The 18,698-nt window shown below is 38.9% G+C and overlaps 2 protein-coding genes and 1 long non-coding RNA gene across 5 annotated transcripts; 2 read left to right on the forward strand and 1 right to left on the reverse strand.

Moving 5' to 3' along the window:
• The first annotated feature begins 2,641 nt into the window (after positions 1-2,641).
• LOC126607917 (pre-mRNA splicing factor SR-like 1) lies at positions 2,642-8,006 on the forward strand. Of its 3 annotated transcripts, none has more exons than XM_050275629.1 (5): positions 2,642-2,798; positions 3,017-3,318; positions 3,455-3,535; positions 5,587-5,658; positions 6,900-8,006. In XM_050275629.1, exons 2-5 carry the CDS (start codon positions 3,031-3,033, stop codon positions 7,734-7,736), a joined length of 1,278 nt encoding a protein of 425 aa, XP_050131586.1. In that variant the 5' UTR covers positions 2,642-2,798; positions 3,017-3,030; the 3' UTR covers positions 7,737-8,006. The 3 variants fall into 3 exon arrangements, with proteins under 3 accessions (XP_050131586.1, XP_050131588.1, XP_050131587.1); XM_050275631.1 differs by lacking the exon at positions 6,900-8,006 and adding an exon at positions 6,450-6,869; XM_050275630.1 differs by having other exon boundaries at positions 2,656-2,821.
• A 289-nt stretch (positions 8,007-8,295) lies between these two features.
• On the reverse strand, positions 8,296-9,422 carry LOC126607930 (uncharacterized). The gene is made up of 3 exons (XR_007617732.1): positions 9,326-9,422; positions 8,983-9,181; positions 8,296-8,609 (listed from the first exon to the last, which is right to left on the reverse strand). It is a non-coding gene; the product is annotated as an uncharacterized LOC126607930 (long non-coding RNA).
• LOC126607921 (ABC transporter I family member 17-like) lies at positions 9,234-13,192 on the forward strand. The gene is made up of 4 exons (XM_050275637.1): positions 9,234-9,576; positions 9,799-10,134; positions 12,150-12,337; positions 12,680-13,192. Exons 1-4 carry the CDS (start codon positions 9,399-9,401, stop codon positions 12,932-12,934), a joined length of 957 nt encoding a protein of 318 aa, XP_050131594.1. The 5' UTR covers positions 9,234-9,398; the 3' UTR covers positions 12,935-13,192.
• The last annotated feature ends 5,506 nt before the right edge of the window (positions 13,193-18,698 follow it).

Genomic DNA, 18,698 nt, shown 5'->3' on the forward strand with positions numbered 1-18,698 from the left:
TATCATTAGGGTCGAACGTACTCTAAATTTAATGGACTTGTTTTGACCTTCAAATTCTTTAGTCGGCCTTATACTCTTGGGGAAACTAGAAAATCCTCCAGCCCAGTTCAAGAATAAGCTTGTGGAAAGTTACTTCTTCAAAAGCAAAAGTATCTCATATCATCTATTCTCCATTTGCTTCTCATTATCCTTATTGCTATTTACGACATAAGAAGAAGGAGAACAATCAACCGGAAGCCGAAGTCGAACCTCCGATCCAGGTTACTTGCTTGGAAGTCTGATTGCTTACCTTGTCTGTTACCTCCTTCGGTAAATCTCCTAACTCTGCGACTTGGGGGACTCCTACTATAGGGTTTGTATCGCACTTGACCAAGCCCGAAACTACAAGTAAGCTTCAAGTGAAATTGATACATTACCTTGTGCATCTTCATCGGTTAAAGATACCCCCTAGATAATGGAAAAGTACTTCCAGAGAAGATGCCACATCTACATATGAGACAGATAAGGCAAGTGAAAATGACACCACACTTCGGTACTTAGAAGTTTCGTGATTACTCAATGGCTTGGATCTTGCAAATCCCCAACCAAGAAGCTTCCCTCACTCGGGAACTTAGGGGAGCACTGTTTGTACCATACTTGACCAATCCCGAAATTACTGAGCATCGGTCAACTTTATACCATCAAGGACCCAGAAGAGTTTCCCTCCAACCAGGAGGCCAATCACAGTGCAACACGTGTCGACATCAGAAGCCAATCAGAGCGCGACACGTGTTAACATCAGAAGCCAATCACAACACGACACGTGTCAATGTCAGAATGAAACTAGAAACTCTCTTCTATAAATAGAGATCATTCTCTCACAATATTTCTTTATGTCATTTGTACTAAATCATTCACTAGTACTCACAAAATGAGAGCTTGAACCTATGTACTTATGTAAACCCTTCACAATTAATGAGATCTGCTCTACTCCATGGACGTAGCCAATCTGGGTGAACCACGTACATCTTGTGTTTGCTTCCCTGTCCCTATCTATATGCATACTTATCCACACTAGTGATCGGAGCAATCTAGCGAAGGTCACAAACTTAATACTTTCTGTTGTACCAAAGTCCTCACTGATTTTGTGCATCAACAAATGAAATTGATTAAATTTATTTAATTAATTAGTAAATTGTTTATCTATCACATATATATCTTTAATAATTCATAAATATTAAAAAATTCAGAAAAAAAAAAGAAAAAGAACATGTTGATTATATCAAAATTCGTGGGAAACAAAAATCTTAGTTTATCATCTGTAAAGACACTATTGCTGACACAATAACCTCTTTACAAAATGCTGACATGAATAAAAAAAGAACAGTTCGAATACCATCTACTAGCATCATTGAAAATATTGTTAAAATCCTTTTACAAAAAGGTTTTATTGGAAATTAATGCAAATTAGGTTCAACACCAAAACTTATTCAAAATTCTACCCATCCAGTTGTTCCTTAATCCATAAAAAAGAAAAAGAAAAAAAAAATCAATTTTCTTGTATTTTACCTCCAAATTTCTTTACTCACTCCAATCTCCCTTTAAATATAGCTCATATGACAGACAAATAAAGCGTTAGAAATGCCAATTGGCTTCCCAGCGAAGATGTGGCCCAATGCAGAGCTTGGGAGAGGTGCTTCGTGGTAGGGGTGGTTTGTTTCAGGGGGTTTTAAGGTTTTGGCTCTGTCAAGCAGGTGGAGCTACTAGCGATCGGAGTTGGGCTGCAGCTTGCTAGGAGTGATGGCTGGCGTTTGGTCAAGGTCGAAACGGACTCGATTGAAGTAGTTGATGCTTACATATGAGGGACTATTGATTATTCTTGGTTTTATAGCTTCTGATATTAGAGAGTTGACGGCCGAATTTGTTGTGTGTTCAATCTTGTATATTCCTCGTAGTTGTAATGGTGTGGCTCATCGCCTTGCCAAGTTAAATTTTTCTTGTAGTGACTTTTTTGTTTGGTTTGAGGAACCCCGAAGTGCTTTATAGGAGGAACCTCGCCAAGATTTGCAGCCTAGTTGATTTCCTTCAATAAAGTTATCGTATTTTTCTAAAAAATTACATTATGAAATCTTTCAAATTCTCTCAAAATTTTCAACTATTTAAAATAAATTGCTTGTTGAATACACCTGGATTGTTATAAACTTGTTTAAAATCCTAATTGAATATATCTATATTTCTAAGGATTTTAATAAACTATCTTAAAATCTTTAATGAATACATGTTGAATTTCAGAGAACCACTTAAAATTATGTTTGACTAACACTAGATTTATTAAAAGAATTACAATCGTTTGGAATCCCAATTGAATACACCATCTTAAGTAAAAATGCAAGTGAATCCTGGTATGTGCTTTTTGAATGAAGCACTTTAAGTACTTTTGAAAACAAAAAATATTTTCTCTAAAAATGCATTTTCAATCATTCTAAAAGTACTTTCAAACGAGCTTATATTATAATTTTCTATTCCCAAAATAAACGAAGTATTTTCCCAAATGATAAACAGCAGCCCAATCTCAAGTCAGAATCCAATAGAAACAAGCCATTAGTTTCCTTTTATCTTCTTTTGTCCTTTTAATTTGTTTATTTAAATTGTGATTAAAAAAAATAGAAAAAGAGGTAAAAATAATAAGAAGAAAAGCTTTAACCCTCGGGCCTCGAAGTCGCGATTCAGAAAGAAGGGGAGGGGAGAAAGAGGCGAAGAGGGTTTGAAGCTGCTCAGCAGATCGTGAATTTGGCGGAAATTTCCCCAAATTGCTTCAAGTAAGTGGATTTCCTTCCTCGAGGTTGTTCTCGTAACCCTAACCCTAATTTCTCTAACCCTAACCCTAGTAATTTCTCTAACCCTAACCCTAGTCTCCGTCTCCGGATCGGCTGGCAGGGCAAATTATGAGTCTTTTTATTCTGTTTGTCGTTAATGTCGATAATGTTATGCTTATTTGAAACGCTGGTGTCGATAATTAAAGGTTTGAATTTTGCAGAAGCGTAGGCGTGGATGGAGGTACAGACATGTGGGAAATCCATTGACTCATTGCTCGAGAAGGTGCTTTGTATGAACATTCTATCTTCCGACTACTTCAAGGAGCTTTACCGGTTAAAGACGTACCATGAAGTCATTGATGAAATTTACAACCAAGTAGACCATGTCGAGCCGTGGATGACGGGGAATTGCCGTGGCCCGTCAACTGCCTTCTGTCTGCTGTACAAGTTCTTCACCATGAAGCTCACCGTTAAGCAAATGCATGGTCTTTTAAAGCACGAGGATTCGCCCTACATAAGAGCGGTATGTATGTTAATCTGACATTATATACTCCATTTATGTGTTGTTTTGAATTTGGAAATTACCATGTTTCTCATTAATATGTTATGTGCTATATTTTTCTTAATCGATAATCGGCTTAGTTCTATTTGGTTTTCAGGTGGGTTTCCTCTACTTGAGATATGCTGCAGACCCAAAGACTTTGTGGAATTGGGTTGAACCCTATATTAAAGATGATGAGGTAAATGATAGATTATGCATTTTAGTTTTCAAGTTTCTTACCTTTTTATCATAGCTATGGAGCTGCTTTTAGACATGCGTCTAAGGTGCCAGGCATGGACTTCTTTTCAGTTATCGAATCACGTCGTCTAAAAAAGACTGGTGAAAGTAATAAAAACGGGCATGTGGTGTGTTGTTTATCCTGGAATGTTGCCTCTTAGTAGTGTATACAATTTTCTTAGTAGGTGATACACAAAGTAAAAATATTAGCTAATAGCTAATTCCAAGCGTTAACAAAATTTTATTTCACTTCATAATGGTTTCAAGAGTTCATTTCAAAAGGCAAAGTCTCGGGAAACAAACGGAGGATTTTCAAACAAAAGGCAAAGTCTAGTAGTTGACGAAGATGTTTCGGTCATTAGATTTGATTTAGTGTTCAATCTAGAAGGCATATTAGTGATATAAAATTAGGAGATGCTATTTTTAACGCTTCATTTATGTGAACCAAATATGATGTACTGTCATCTACAAATTTGTGTTCTCTTCCTTCTGGAACCTATGTTTACAGTTTACCAACTCTGGGTTTTGAATGATTCTTTGGTGCTTCTGCATGAATAGGGTTCTCAACACCCTTGCAAGCATGCACGCTATATTTGCATTTGTCAAGGTTTATGAATTTCATTTGACAAAAAAACAAAAAAGGTTTATGAAATTTATAGATCCTGGTCAAAGTCATTTGGTTCTTACAAGAGCAGTCCTTTGGTTCTTAAAATTCAAAAGCTGAAAATCACATTAATTGTTTCCAATTTTGATGGATTTGAAACTCTCTGGAACTTTTGGCTGTTGTATACCCAATGGTTGTGCTCTTTACAAAACATACTAACCATTTACTTGTGTCTCAATTTGCATGGCATGAATTTTTGGTAGTGGCGGAGTTACTATTACGTGGAGTAGGCATGCTTTGTGTGTAAGTGTTAAATACATTTCACTTGCAAATTTGAGACACAAACACTTGTTCAACTTACGGAAGTAGTTCAATATGATTTCATTATGGCTTTGGCTGAAACGAAGTGATGTTAACACACTAAGTAGAAAATCCTACTAATTTAGATCCATGTAGTAAAGATACAGACTAGTTCTATGTATGGTGAAGTTCTTTTGATCTATCTTAGCTCATCTTGTTCTAGGCCCGTGTTCTTTTAAGGTCTAGCTATTTATTGGCATAGAAGATCACAAATATAGAGGGTGTTGGACAAAAATTGCTTTCGACACCAACTATTAGACTGCAATATTTATCATGTTCTGACACCTGCCGGTCAGAATTTTCATAAGTCACTTACAATTTACCATTGAATTTTCATCCAATGAGTAATAAAACAAAAGTTTAGAGCAGTCATATTAACCATCATTGGTTGAAGGGGACTTATAAACATTCTAAGTGGTAAGTGTCTAAACCCTACTGATTAGAAAAAGAAAAAAAATACTCTTTTTTATAGTTTTCTTTTCCAAATTTTTTGACTTTGCCTTGTTTAGATTTAAACATTCCCATGTAAGGATACATCTGGACATATTAAATTACACTGCCGAAGAGAGGTGTCGCTGTTAAAGTGTTGGTCTAAATGGCTCTTTAACGTTGAAGTTCACCAGGGGATCTGCAGTTTAGTGCCATGGCATCATAGGAAGAGAGGAGCCGCAATTTTATACTGTCTGGAAGTGGGGTGGTAGCATGTAAGAGTTGATTGAGATTTTGTACTTGACATTGATAGAAGATAACAATTAGTGGTCAGAGTTGGCCATTGGATCGACAGTTGAGTGCATCATGGACTTGAGATCTTGAATACATTTTTTTGTTCTCTTTTGTTAGTTCTGGTCTCAAAACCATTTCTATAACTCTATATATCCTGTGGGTACCAACTGTTTCCACCTTATCTGTATCTGTGTATGCTTATGATATATTTCCCACTGATGCAACTTCTATGACAATTGTCACTTGTTTTTATTTGGTATTGTTATGTTAGCATATTGATTTTGTTCTCCCTGAGTTATTCATTTATGTGTTGGCTTTGGTTTCAGGAATTTTCTCCTGGTTCCAATGGACGGATGACAACTATGGGTGTATATGTGCGCGATTTGCTGCTTGGGCAGGTCAGTTTCGTTAAAGAATGCTTTATATTTGAAATTTTATGGTGAAAATAAAAGGCCACAGCCTCAGTATTCATGCTGTATGCATTTGCAACTGTACCATATCTAGAATGCTGAAGTACCTAATACTACTGCCTGCATGTCTAGCATTTAACCGGCCAAAAATATCATTAGTTTGCCTATTGGGAGCTCTTTGTCCACCAAGACATGCCCACCGAATCATATTTCGATCAATTTTATCCGATGATTAGTTGGATATAGTTTATGGACATTTTAACTGCAGAGGATATCTATAACAAAATACACTAATTATATGGATTGTGTTTTTCCTAATGAAAGATAGAAGTCATGACTGGTGTAATTTGAGATCGTTTACACAGAAGAAATATTGAACAAGTAGTCTATATCTTAAGCAAGCTTCCCATTTAAACTGAAATTAAGTTACAAAGAAAATTTGTTCTCAAGTGACAGCACAGTTATTTATTTGTGTAGCATGTGAGGCTCTTTATGCACCTGCTTTTCACTTCAAGAGTTCATCTGTTGAGATGCCACACCTAGTACCAAAGTGGGTAGGAAAAAGTCAGTTAACCAGCTAAAGTTGTTAGGAGTATTATTGTCTGTAGTAGAAAACAGTGGTTTGTTTTCAGTTGACTAGAAAAAAGAAATGTACTTCCAATATGTTTTTAATACACACTTACACATGCATATCAGCCTAGAAAGCATTTTGTAAAATAGTTGATGGTGCTTCTAGGACAATAGTTTAAAATCTTCTGTCTACTGCTCCGACAATGCAGTCCATTACAGTCACAGCTGCTGGTTTTCCAGATTACAGTGCGATTAAGGTCTGAATGCAGGTCCTTGGAGCTTTGAAGCATGGTCTCAGAGTGCTACTGTTAAGGTCCAAATTTAACACGTAAAAACAATACCATTTCTTCCAAATTTGAGTTTCACCATATTGAAACTGTCCAAGAGTGTTATGAATTGTTTGTTAGTTGTGTTCTAAGACGAAGTTAGATCAATATTTGCTTTGCGGTTCATTACAATATATGCTTCATTTATATACATATGTAGTTTCTGTAACTAATCATAGTTAATTTTTCACATTTTCTGCATAGTTTTAGATGCAGCTTATCTAGACAACTAACGCTCTTAACATGCAGTGCTTTAAATACTATTTCACTGTCCACATAACACTTTCATTGCTTTTGTTGGTGAAGTGATTTAACTTTGTTGTGCTATTGCAGTACTATTTTGATACCCTTTTCCCCCGCATACCTGTTCCTGTTATGCGGCAGATTGTAGCTAATCTTGAGAAGATGAAACTCCCCACCAAACTATCTGGTATTACTGGAGAGGCTACCCGCCATGGATCTGATGACACAGCTCGTCGCCCACCTTCTGTGAAAGCTGCTCTTTCAGTTTCCTTTGGTCAACGTGCTCCACATCGTGCTTCAACAAGGGACTCCTCACCTGTTCGTCGCACCTTACCGCCACCACCTTATGATAAAGCCAGTAGTGATGATCAAAGGACCCATCGCAGTCAGAGCCGTGAATATTCGGACAGAGAATATTCAGACAGGGACAGGGGAAGGGACCGGGATCGCAATCGGGATAGGGACAGTGATCGGGATCGAGAAAGATACAAGGAATGGGAGCGGGACCGAGACAGAGACAGAGACAGAGCAAGAGATAGAGTTAGGGATAAGGAAAGGGAGCGAGAGAGGGATAGAGAACGAAGTTCTGATTATGATGGAAGGTCCAAATATGGAGAGAGAGAGAGTCGAAGGGATCCATATGAGAGTAGCCGTGATGGCGGTAGGCATTCTCGTAGGAGTAGGAGTCGGAGCCGCAGTAGAAGCAGGAGTCAAAGTCGGAGTTTGCAAGCGGGCACTACACTTAATTCGAGCCCACAGAGAGATGTAAACAAGGATAGAACATCTGCATCTAGCAACCTGGCAAAACTTAGGGATCTTTATGGGGATGTAAGTGACCAAAAAGGCGATGCCAGCATGGATAGGATTCCCAGGGGAGATAATGGTGGTGAAGAGGTGATTAGACTTGGTGGTTCTCGTTGGAAATAGCACGAGGAGGATCGTCTCTCCTCTCTGTTACCAGATGTGTCATTTGAGTCTTCTGGCCGGAACTGATTCGATCACCATTTGAAGGCAGAAAATGTACCCATGTGTTGCCTTCCGTTGCAGCACGCTCATGTCGCAATGCTCCATGTATACTAGACATTATTCAGAATTTCAATCTTACAATTGATCCTCATGCTTCGGTTGTCGGGTGCAATATTAACTGCGTAACAGCATGTAATAACGCAAAATTTTCTCTATCATCTGAAGTTGGAATTTTGTTTGTGTTAGAACACAGGTGCGGAGGGTTGAGCACAAGATCACATATTTCTTGGGCTTTTCTTGCTTTCCCTTTCTCTCCGCGCACTGCTTTCGTTTTTTGGGTTTAGGGTAGTGATTCCATTGTTCCATTTTTGTTTGCCCCACTTGCACACCCCTTCGTTACGGCTTTCTGGATTCAACAAATCAAAATAGAATATACGGACATAAACAATGAGGGGAGTGTACAAGGGGGAGAAGAGTAGCGTGGAAATTATTGGGCTGCTTTTAAAATGACTGAAGATACTTTTAGAAAAAATATTTTTGAATTCCAAGTGAGTTACTTTCATTTTTACTAAGGATTGGCTATAAATGAGTTGGGCGGTGCCTAGGTGGGCTTTTGAGGTGATTTGGGGCGAAACATTAGGGAAAATCGGAGTTGGTCTAGGTAGGCGCTAAGCGGTCTAGGCGGTTAAACCAGGCCAACTGATATCAAATGCATGGAGAGAATTGTAAGCTGAAGGGTCTTCTTCGCCCTCCTCCAGCTTGTCCACTTTGCCATACCTTCGCCGGCATCGACGGTCCCGAATAGGAAGAAGACCTATCTCCTTTCTTTGAGCCCTAAACAAAGATTCAATTGAATAAATCAAATTGATTGAGAATAGACAAAACCCTAACTGTAGTAAAATAATTACACAATCCACGGAGAAGGTAGTGGAGTTTTACTAAACTAATATTTAATTATATGCTTAATATGTTTTTAAATTGTATGATTATATGCCTCAAAAGAAACGGTTGGTACAACTAGTCTGTGAACAACTCAGTTGGATGCATATACTTCATGTATTATTCTACTTCTATTCAGCTCAAAAATAATATCTGAGCACTACAACTCAACTCGCCGTCCTATTAGCACTTAACGTTCTTTAGAATCTTAGAAATAGGTGAAAGCAACATGAAAGGAAAACCAGAAACAAATCTTCTTCGATCTTACCAAGGTTGGTGATTGGTTTGTCACAAAATAATCAAAACAAAATGTTTTGACATATAACATGGAAGTCTTCAAGCTAGGAAAGGAGACGTATCTTCCCTTCGATTCCTTAGAATCCGTACCACCAGACCTTGCAGTAGTTGACAAAGCCTGTATGTCCCACCGCTGACTGGACCATCCTATCACATTATCGATTTCTTATCTGTCAAGAATAAAAAGTCACAATAAAAGTAACATTTAGGAATGAATGAATGTGTCCACTCTCTCTTTAAGAGGATCGGGTTACAGCGTTACAATGACATTCCAGTCTAATAACACAACGCATCTTGTTCCGAGAAGGCTTTACCTCCCCAGGTCACTGTTGGACTGATGCAGTCTGCTCTGGAGAAGGCTTTATTTATGCACTCGCTTGTAATTGTATGTACCTCCCAAACCTCAAATCTTCCATAAATAAACACACACCATTCTCTCTTCTCTCTCTCTCTCTCTCACACTCTCTCTCTCTCCAATCCTCCGAAACACACATTAAAATTCACACGCACACAAATCTACAAATGTCTTCACCTCCACCGGGTCAGGCACACCTCTCCTTTGCTGGTACGATATTACTTAATCCTACGCGATAACATTCTAACATCAGATATTTGACATGTTATATTATCAGTACATATAGAGCCTAGACTTTATCTAGAGTTTAGACTTCATCTTTGTAAAAAAAGCCTAGCTTATCAAGGGTATAGATTTGACGGTCCGACAACGTAATTTAACGCAGTTTCCATCCATCAATCAAAATCTGATATTGTGAGTTTTGCTTGGCAGATGGGGATGAAACAGTTAGAGAGCACCTACTGACAGTGGACGTTGGAGAAGCTGATGGGGACGTGAAATTCCGGATACGAAATCTGGCCAAGAAATCAGACACCACCGGAGCCGCAATACTCAATGGGTTGACCTTGGACATACCAAAGGGCCTGATCATGGGGGTCATTGGCCCCAGCGGCAGCGGTAAGTCAACGCTGCTTCGAGCTCTCAACCGCCTCTGGGAACCGCCGTCTGGGACTGTCTTCTTGGACGGTCGTGATATTCTGGACGTCGACGTTCTCAGCCTCCGCCGCAAGGTCGGCATGCTCTTCCAGCTTCCCGTTCTCTTTGAAGGTAACCCTTTTGATCATATGCCCCAACTAACAGTCTCTCTCTCTCTCACACATCAGAAGGTCAATTGGCGTATTGTTATAGGATAATGTTAGGAAGGCTAATTTGTAGATAAAATTTAGAATTAAATAATGTGTCATCAATAAAAATGAACATGTTTATCAACATTTAAGTCATATTCCAATCATCAGCTTTTATGTAATTTAGTTTATCAAATCAAATAAATAGATTGGTATATCCACCATTCCTCTTTCCCCTAAAGCATCTTGGTGTGTTTAGGGGGCCTTCAATATTTTTTGGTCATTGTAATAGAGATTAGAGAGTGATTATAATATGATTAGGGAGTGATTATAATATCAAACCGTGATGGGTTTGATTAGGAATATTGTAAAGTAAATATGCATCTTTGTCACTGTTGCCGTAAGCATTCTAATTATGGATTTTTTTTTAAGGATCTTTAACGAAAAACTCCTGGTACTATTCACTTTAACGAAAAATCACATTTTTACACTAAAAAGTCAATCTTGGTACTATTCACTTTACGTTTTATTTTGTCATTATCGTTAAAACTCAAAGTTTTCAAACCCTTTTCATTAGTTTTTATTTATTTATATATATTCTATACTTTGAAGTTTATTAAAAAGTTAAAAAAAAAAATAGAAAACAAACTATCCCGAATACTCTGAAATTTTTAGTAATCAAATATTTTTTTTATCAAAGACACAATAATCAAGATTTAATGGTTAAAATATTCAAGAGCACCATCAGATTTCCTTTTCCATGAAGTTTTTATATCGAGCCTATTGCTGGATTTTCTTTTGGGATGGAGCAGTGGCGGAGCCAGAATTCTGAATGAGGAGGGGCCTTTCACAAATATGTATATATATATATGAGTGTGTTAAAAGTTGAATTCATAACATGTTGACATATGCAATTTTGTGTAATCCTCACAAAACTGGAAAAAAAAATCTCTTAAATTCAATACTAAGAAGAAAAAAATGTAAAAACCGAGACAATCAAGTAGGAGGTAGGTTGTGGAAGGTTAAAGAAAATACAAAGAAGTAGAAAAGAAGGAAAAGGGGGAGAGGTCTGCAAATAAAGGTGGGTTACTTTAGAAAATTATTGGGTGTATATTACTGTTAGGTGAGAGAATCGAACCAGAAGTGGAGTTGCTTTTTCCATTTAAAATTGCACATCTCTTTTAAAACTCCTCTGTCAAACTTATTGTTTCATTAGACAACCGAAAAGATTTAAAATTAAAACAACTTAACGACGTCGTTTGCTTCATCTTCTTCTATTATGTTCACACGTCAGATAAAGTCAGGATGGGCCAGGGACTACCCTAGTCCCTTGGCGGCTCCGCCCCTGGGGTGGAGTGGTTCAATTCCAAAGCTTACTCACATTTGAAGTTTAAAACTCAACCCAATTTTTACCAACTGTATTTTAATGGTACTTTGAACAATTTGTCCTATGCTGCTGCCACACAACCTATATATATATATATATATATATATATATATATATTTCTATAATAACAGTGGTTAAACCTACTTGTCCTATTACTTGGATGGTGTGATAGTGTTTTCCTTTTTTGATTGTTGGAGGTGACGGGGTTCAAACAGGAGGCCTCTTCTAACATTGTGGAACAAAAATACCATTAGAGTAATCGCTCGTTGGTTGGTTACTGGATGATGTTGAGATTTCAATCTCTCTATGTCTAATATAGTAAATGAGAATTGGATGATTGTAATATAGTAAACGAGAGTTTGATCAACGATTGTTATGTCAATTCTCCCCCTCTTTTGGTATCAAGTCTTCCAGGAAAGAATTTGGAGTGCAGTAGTATATGAATATCCGGAACTTCTTCCTCGTGCGTTTGTATTTTTTTTCATGAATGAACGGTTGAGATACCTTTCTTTTTTGTTCTTTGATGCGCAGGAGAGCAAAGCTCTATGAATATATACTTGTGTATCTGTTTTCAGTTGCAAATTAAGAACTGTGATCAATTCATCTTTCAGGCACAGTTGCAGACAATATACGTTATGGCCCTCAATTAAAGGGGAAGAAGGTGAGTGACGAGGACGTTCACAAGTTGCTGACACTTGTAGACCTTGATTCATCTTTTTCCACCAAGACTGGTTCTGAAATGTCTGTGGGTCAGTCCCAAAGAGTTGCACTCGCTAGGACCCTCGCCAATTCCCCTGAGGTAAAAACCCATTACAAGACCATCCTCAACTCTATTTTGCATTCAAGAAGTCGTTCCTTCTTACAGACAAATCACTGTTTGATATTTATCTAAAAAAACTCTTCTTTTCGTGATCCTAATGAGCTCATGTGACATTTAAGGAGTCACTCCTCCGTGCAGTCAAATGACGGTTTGACATCTATCAGAATTTCTTATTGTGATCTTAATAAGTTATTTTTGCATATGTCAGATTATGATTTGATGGTAAGGAAGAATGACTCCTTACATGTACGGAGTCAAACAATGTTTCTTTTTTTTATGTTTGCCATTGTTGGTAATGTGTTGTACTATACTTTTGGGAAGGTTTTGCTGCTGGATGAGCCAACTAGTGCATTGGATCCAATATCAACGGAGCGCATAGAAGGTGCTTTGGAGAAGCTGAAGCAGAAACAGGGGATGACCATTGTGATGGTCTCTCATAGCATCAAACAAATCCAGAGGATTGCTGATATTGTTTGCCTACTTGTGGATGGGGAAATTGTTGAAGTTCTCAAACCAGACCAACTATCTCAAGCCCAGCATCCCATGGCACTACGGTTTCTTGAGCTCAGCTCTTAATCTCTCTCTCTCTCTCTCTCTCTCTCTCTCTCTCTCTCTCTCTCTCTCTCTCTCTCTAGATTGATTTGGGATTTTATAAATTGTTGTGTACAATAGTTACATAGCAATTGCTTGATGATACATTTTGGAAAGGAAGAAACTTTGCTAGTAACTGCGCTGATATTTGTATTAGTTACAGTGATCATATAAATTTGTTAGGGGCCTAAGAACTATATATATATATGCATAATAAAACACACTAATATTTGGCTTCCTGAACCGAATAATTTTCCAGTCTGACCAAAACTGGGGTCTTTGCATGGGTGGTAAAATAGAAGGTCCTCAGAGACCAAGAGGGTTTTTGTATCTGATTTTTATTTGGCTTGGAAGCTGGCTGTGGTATTGCTTTTGAGATGATCATCTCTTCCTGCTGAGCTTTACTGATCATGTTCCACATAATATGTACATCTTGGTATCCACAAATTTGTACATCATCCTGAAGCTTTAGTAGACCACCTATTCCTCCACCACACTCACCTCCAACTAGGATGGGCAAATACCCATTGGTTATGGGTAACCGCGGTTACCCGCCTATTTAAATTAAACGGTTACGGTTATGGGTAACCGTTTAGATAAATAAACGGTTATGGGTATAACCGTTTACCCGCGAAATTTAAATGGGCAGTTATGGGTATTAACTGCGGTTATAAACGGGTAACTGTTTACCTATTTATTTTATATATGTAAAACTAACACAAACCATGTTCTCGATCCAATAATATTTAGCACCCAATAAATTAGCAAGGAATTCATCGATTCTTCTCTCAATAACACTGCTACATGAATGATGATTCTCATCATCAAGGAATTCGCCAAATTAATTTAAATTCCTTGCGGGTAACCTTGAAATTGACAAAAATGCTTTGATATAAATGACTTCTAAACAATTTTTGTAACCCAATAATACTTAGCAAATATTATATTTACCTTCATTGGTAACATTTAAAAATATCGTCCGTAAACTATTATTTCAATTATTAGAATAATATAAGGACTTAAAAGTATGATGAATGTATCTATAACGGTATTTAATTGTCAAAAAAAAAAAAATTATGACAATTGTTTTTTATATTAGCACCCTACAAAATGTTGAATGCACCCCATATTAAAATTTAATATTAAATAACTTATTTACCCTACTATGTAATGGCAATTTTGACCTTATTAGGTTAAAATAAATTAAAAAAAAATATTCTATATACACCCCAAATCACTTTTAATGTATTATTTATCTTCTTCAACTATCAAACCCCTCCTACCCTCAATTGTTGAACAAAACCCTAACCAATGAAACTACAAACATGTTGATTGAGAAAAAATATTTTTGACGAATGAAACATGAAATCGATGTTTCGGAAGCTTCACATGAGGTAAGACTTAATATTTTTTATTGTTTTAGTGATTTTGACGACATCGATAATTATTTAATCTTACTTTTTATGTGTTATTCAAGCTTTTATGTTCGTATTAATCTTTAGGAATTACATAAAGAATTAAACACCTAAAATTACCATCAAATATTAAAAATAGATGACACGGGTTTTAATGGTGGAATTGAAAACAACTCACATATGCTTTAAATCCCATGCAGCATCTTTTGTCCAAATTCTAGTCGGCATTTTTTGTCCAAATTAAAAGCTTCATAAGATTTGAGAAATGTGGGGTGTATAGAAAATATGGGGTGCATGTAGAAAATGTAATGTGTATATTAAGAATGTAGGGTGTGAGGGTATGATGGGGAAATATGTGGGGTGCGTTAAGATAATTTTTAATTGAAAAAGCAAATGTGGGGTGTATTAAGTATGTGGGGTTTATTCAACAATTTGTGAGGTGTTAATATAATAAGCCTTGTTAAAAAACATATAGATGGGTGAAAAAGGGGTAATGGTAAAAAAAAGGAAAGATAAACGGGTTAAAAAGGGTAAATGGGTAAACGGGTATTAAACAGTTACAGTTAAATGAGTATGCAGTTATGGGTATGGTTAACCGTTTATAAACGATTATGGGTATGGGTATAACCGTTTAGGCAATTACCCAACGGATAAATGGTTATGTGTGTATGAGTATAAACGGTTATGGGTAAATAACCGCGGTTACCCGCTCGCCATAATCGTTGCCCATACCTACCTCCAACACCTCCTGCAATACCACCACATGTTTATAATACTGTAGACATCGAAATTTCGGTAAATAAATGTTGACCGATAAATCAAAGTTTCAACGCTCATGTATTACATAAATTTTACATGTAGCGTATGTCTAAACAAAAAATCGAAATAAGTTGGAAAAGTCATCAAACAGGACACATGTCAACACCTGGCAGAAATGACTTATTTCATCTGGAATATTATATTCAAAATTAGGCCTTGGAAAATTCTATAAATAGAAGCCAATTTCATTCATTTGAAGGAACCAAAATCATTAGGCAAAATTCTTGAAGCTCTGAAACTCCGAAGCTTTCAAGCATCCAGGTTCCCGAAGAATCAAGAAAGCTCTCTTCATTCTTCGTTCTTCGTTCATCGTTCATCCTAAGATCAAGCCCAAACGGCCCTTTGGATCAACAATCATCCACCAATTCAAGATCAAGCCCCGACGGCCCTTGAAGAAAGTGTTTTTCGTTCTTCGTTCTTCGTTCATCGTTCTTTCAAGATCAAGCCCCGACGGCCCTTAAAGAAAGTGTTCTTCGTTCTTCGTTCATCGTTCTTCCAAGATCAAGCCCCAACGGCCCTTTGGATCAACAATCATCCACCAATTCAAGATCAAGCCCCGACGGCCCTTGAAGAAAGCTCTCTTCATTCTTCGTTCTTCATTCATCGTTCTTCCAAGATCAAGCCGCAACGGCCCTTTGGATCAACAATCATCCACCAATTCAAGATCAAGCCCCGACGGCCCTTGAAGAAAGCGTTCTTCGTTCTTCGTTCATCGTTCTTCCAAGATCAAGCCCTGACGGCCCTTGGATCAACATCCAACCGTTCTTCAAGAGCAAGCCCAAAAGCCCTTGAAGATCCGTTCATCACTGTTCTTCAAGATCAAGCTCAAAAGCCCTTGAAGATCCGTTCATCACCGTTATTCAAGATCAAGCCTCAACGGCCCTTGAAGAAACACTCATCCTCAAGATCAAGCCCCAACGGCTCCTTGAAGATCCGCTCAAATCCACTTTCAAAGATCAAGCCCACGACCCTTAAAGAACGTTCATCCAAGATCAAGCCTCGACGGCCCTTAGATCAATCACACATCAACAAACACACATCTTACGGAGATCGAATCAGATGATCAAATTTGAGAGAGATTGTAACCCAAAATCATCAAAATACAAATATTATTTTGTGCACGTTGTTCTTGTCTCTTTCGTTTCAGGAATTTTCCGTGTTCACAAATTGGCACGCCCAGTGGGACCATCTCTACCTCTCATCTCTTTCTCCGTTCAAGAAATTCAAGCACACTTCCAAAATTAATGGCATCAAGCAAAGGACAAGCCGTTCTCATAAAGGGAAGAAGCCTGAGCACTTCTGCCATGAACGGAGCATCCATTGGCGCCACAACCGCTCATCAACATGCCATTTCAAAGTTGGTGCCGCTAAAGGAGCAAGGGGAGCATCAAAGGCGCGAGTCCGTCATCAACCTGACCTCGCTCAGGGCACCGAAGCATGATGCTGAGGCACACAAGATAACATCCCAAAGCAGCCAACGACGTTCTTCATCAGCATCCTGGATATCTAAAGGAAAGTCACGTCTATTGGTCGCATAAGTCATGACTATCGGCGTTACCTCCATCGAAGAACAACTGGTTCAAATGAATGAAGCGATTGCAAGGCTAACACAGATTGTGGAAGAAAAAGACTTGCAAATCGCTGCACTCGTCAGCTGACTGGAGCCACAGGACGGCGAGAACCCTAACCCAGAAGATGAGCCTACGGTGGAGAGAATCGATGTGAAGCCGGAGCCACACCAAGTAGCGGCACTAATGGGATCTCTTTCTATCCAACAGCTGCAAGAGATGATCACCAACACCATCAAGGCACAGTACGAAGGGAGCTCAAATACCTCCGGGTTGTACTCGAAGCCGTATTCAAAGAAGATTGAAGCCTTAAGGATGCCGAGGGGTTATCAACCGCCAAAGTTCATGCAATTCGATGGAAAGGGAAACCCGAAACAGCACGTTGCCCATTTTGTTGAAACTTGCAACAACGCAGGGACCGAAGGGGACTACCTCGCCAAACAGTTCGTGCGTTCGTTAAAAGGAAACGCCTTTGAGTGGTATATAGACCTGGAGCCCGAGTCCATCAACAGCTGGGAACAGTTGGAAAGGGAATTCCTCAACCGCTTCTACAGTACCTGCCGCACTGTGAGCATGCTAGAACTGACGAGCACAAAGCAGTGGAAGGACGAGCCAGTCATTAACTACATCAACAGATGGCGCACTCTAAGCCTCGACTGTAAAGACAGGCTCTCGGAAACCTTTTCAATCGAGATGTGCATCCAAGGCATGCAATGGGGTTTGCAATACATCCTTCAAGGGATTAAACCACGGACCTTCGAGGAATTGGCCACCCGCGCCCATGACATGGAATTGAGCATCGCCCATCATGGGAAGAATGAACCAATCGCCGACTACAAGAACGACAAAGTTCTTGAGACAAATGCGGAGAAGGCTGTGTGGAAATCCACCAAGGAAGCAATGACGGTCAATACAGCTCCCGTCAAAATCCCTTCACGAGGCAAGGCGATTCAAGCTGAAGTTTTTCGTGATCAAGAGATACGTAGACGCACTTTGAATGAGCTTGAGGAAAAGACTTATCCATTCCCCGACTCTGATGTGGTTGCCATGCTGGATGACCTATTGGACAAGAAGGTGATCGGTTTGCCTGAGTGCAGACGGCCAGAAGAGATGAATCGTACCGATAATCCAAGTTACTGTAAATTCCACCGCTTCATCAGTCATCCGACAGAAAAATGCTTCGTGCTGAAAGATCTCATCATGAAGCTGGCTCAGAAAGGAATCATCGAGCTAGATCTTGACGATGTGGTGAAGTCAAATTATACCACCATCACTTATGGCTCTGTCAACTCAAAATCTTCACCTTAATCGTTGGGGGCATGCTCCAAAACCATGCCAGTCAAGCAAAGCAAAGTTGAAGAATGGACTCAAGTCACTCCTAAGAAATTGCATAAGAAGCATACGTCTCCTCCACAAGTCCTCCAATTGGAAAGGGGGCAAAGCAGCTCTTGTCAACCTTCAAAACAACGTGAACGTGTTGAAGATGATGAAACTTCGACACGAAGATCGTCCGTCCCCATCATAATGCGCGATTTCTTGCCCGAAGACTTCTTCAATCACTCGGTCAAGGCTCCCTGCTATGAAGATTGTGAGGAATGCCTCTCCAAAATTGCTTGACAAATTCACCAATGCTCCTTGTTCGCACGAGCCTAAACTGCACGAACCAAAGCTCCTTGTCCACACGAGCCTAAACTGTAGGACATGAGGCTTCTCACCTGCATGAGCCTAAACTGCATGGCACAAAGCTCCTGGTCCGCACGAGCATAAAAGGTAACACCAAACGCTCCTTGCCTGCACGAGTTGAAACTGCAAACGGCACCAACGCTCCTGGTATGCACGAGTTGAAACTGCAACACGACACCAAACACTCCTTGCCTGCACGAGCTGAAACTGCAAATGGCACCAAAACTCCTGGTCTGCACGAGCATAAAAGGCAACACCAACGCT

This window comes from Malus sylvestris, chromosome 16 (assembly GCF_916048215.2).
Source record: "Malus sylvestris chromosome 16, drMalSylv7.2, whole genome shotgun sequence".
Classification (NCBI taxonomy): Eukaryota; Viridiplantae; Streptophyta; class Magnoliopsida; order Rosales; family Rosaceae; genus Malus; species Malus sylvestris.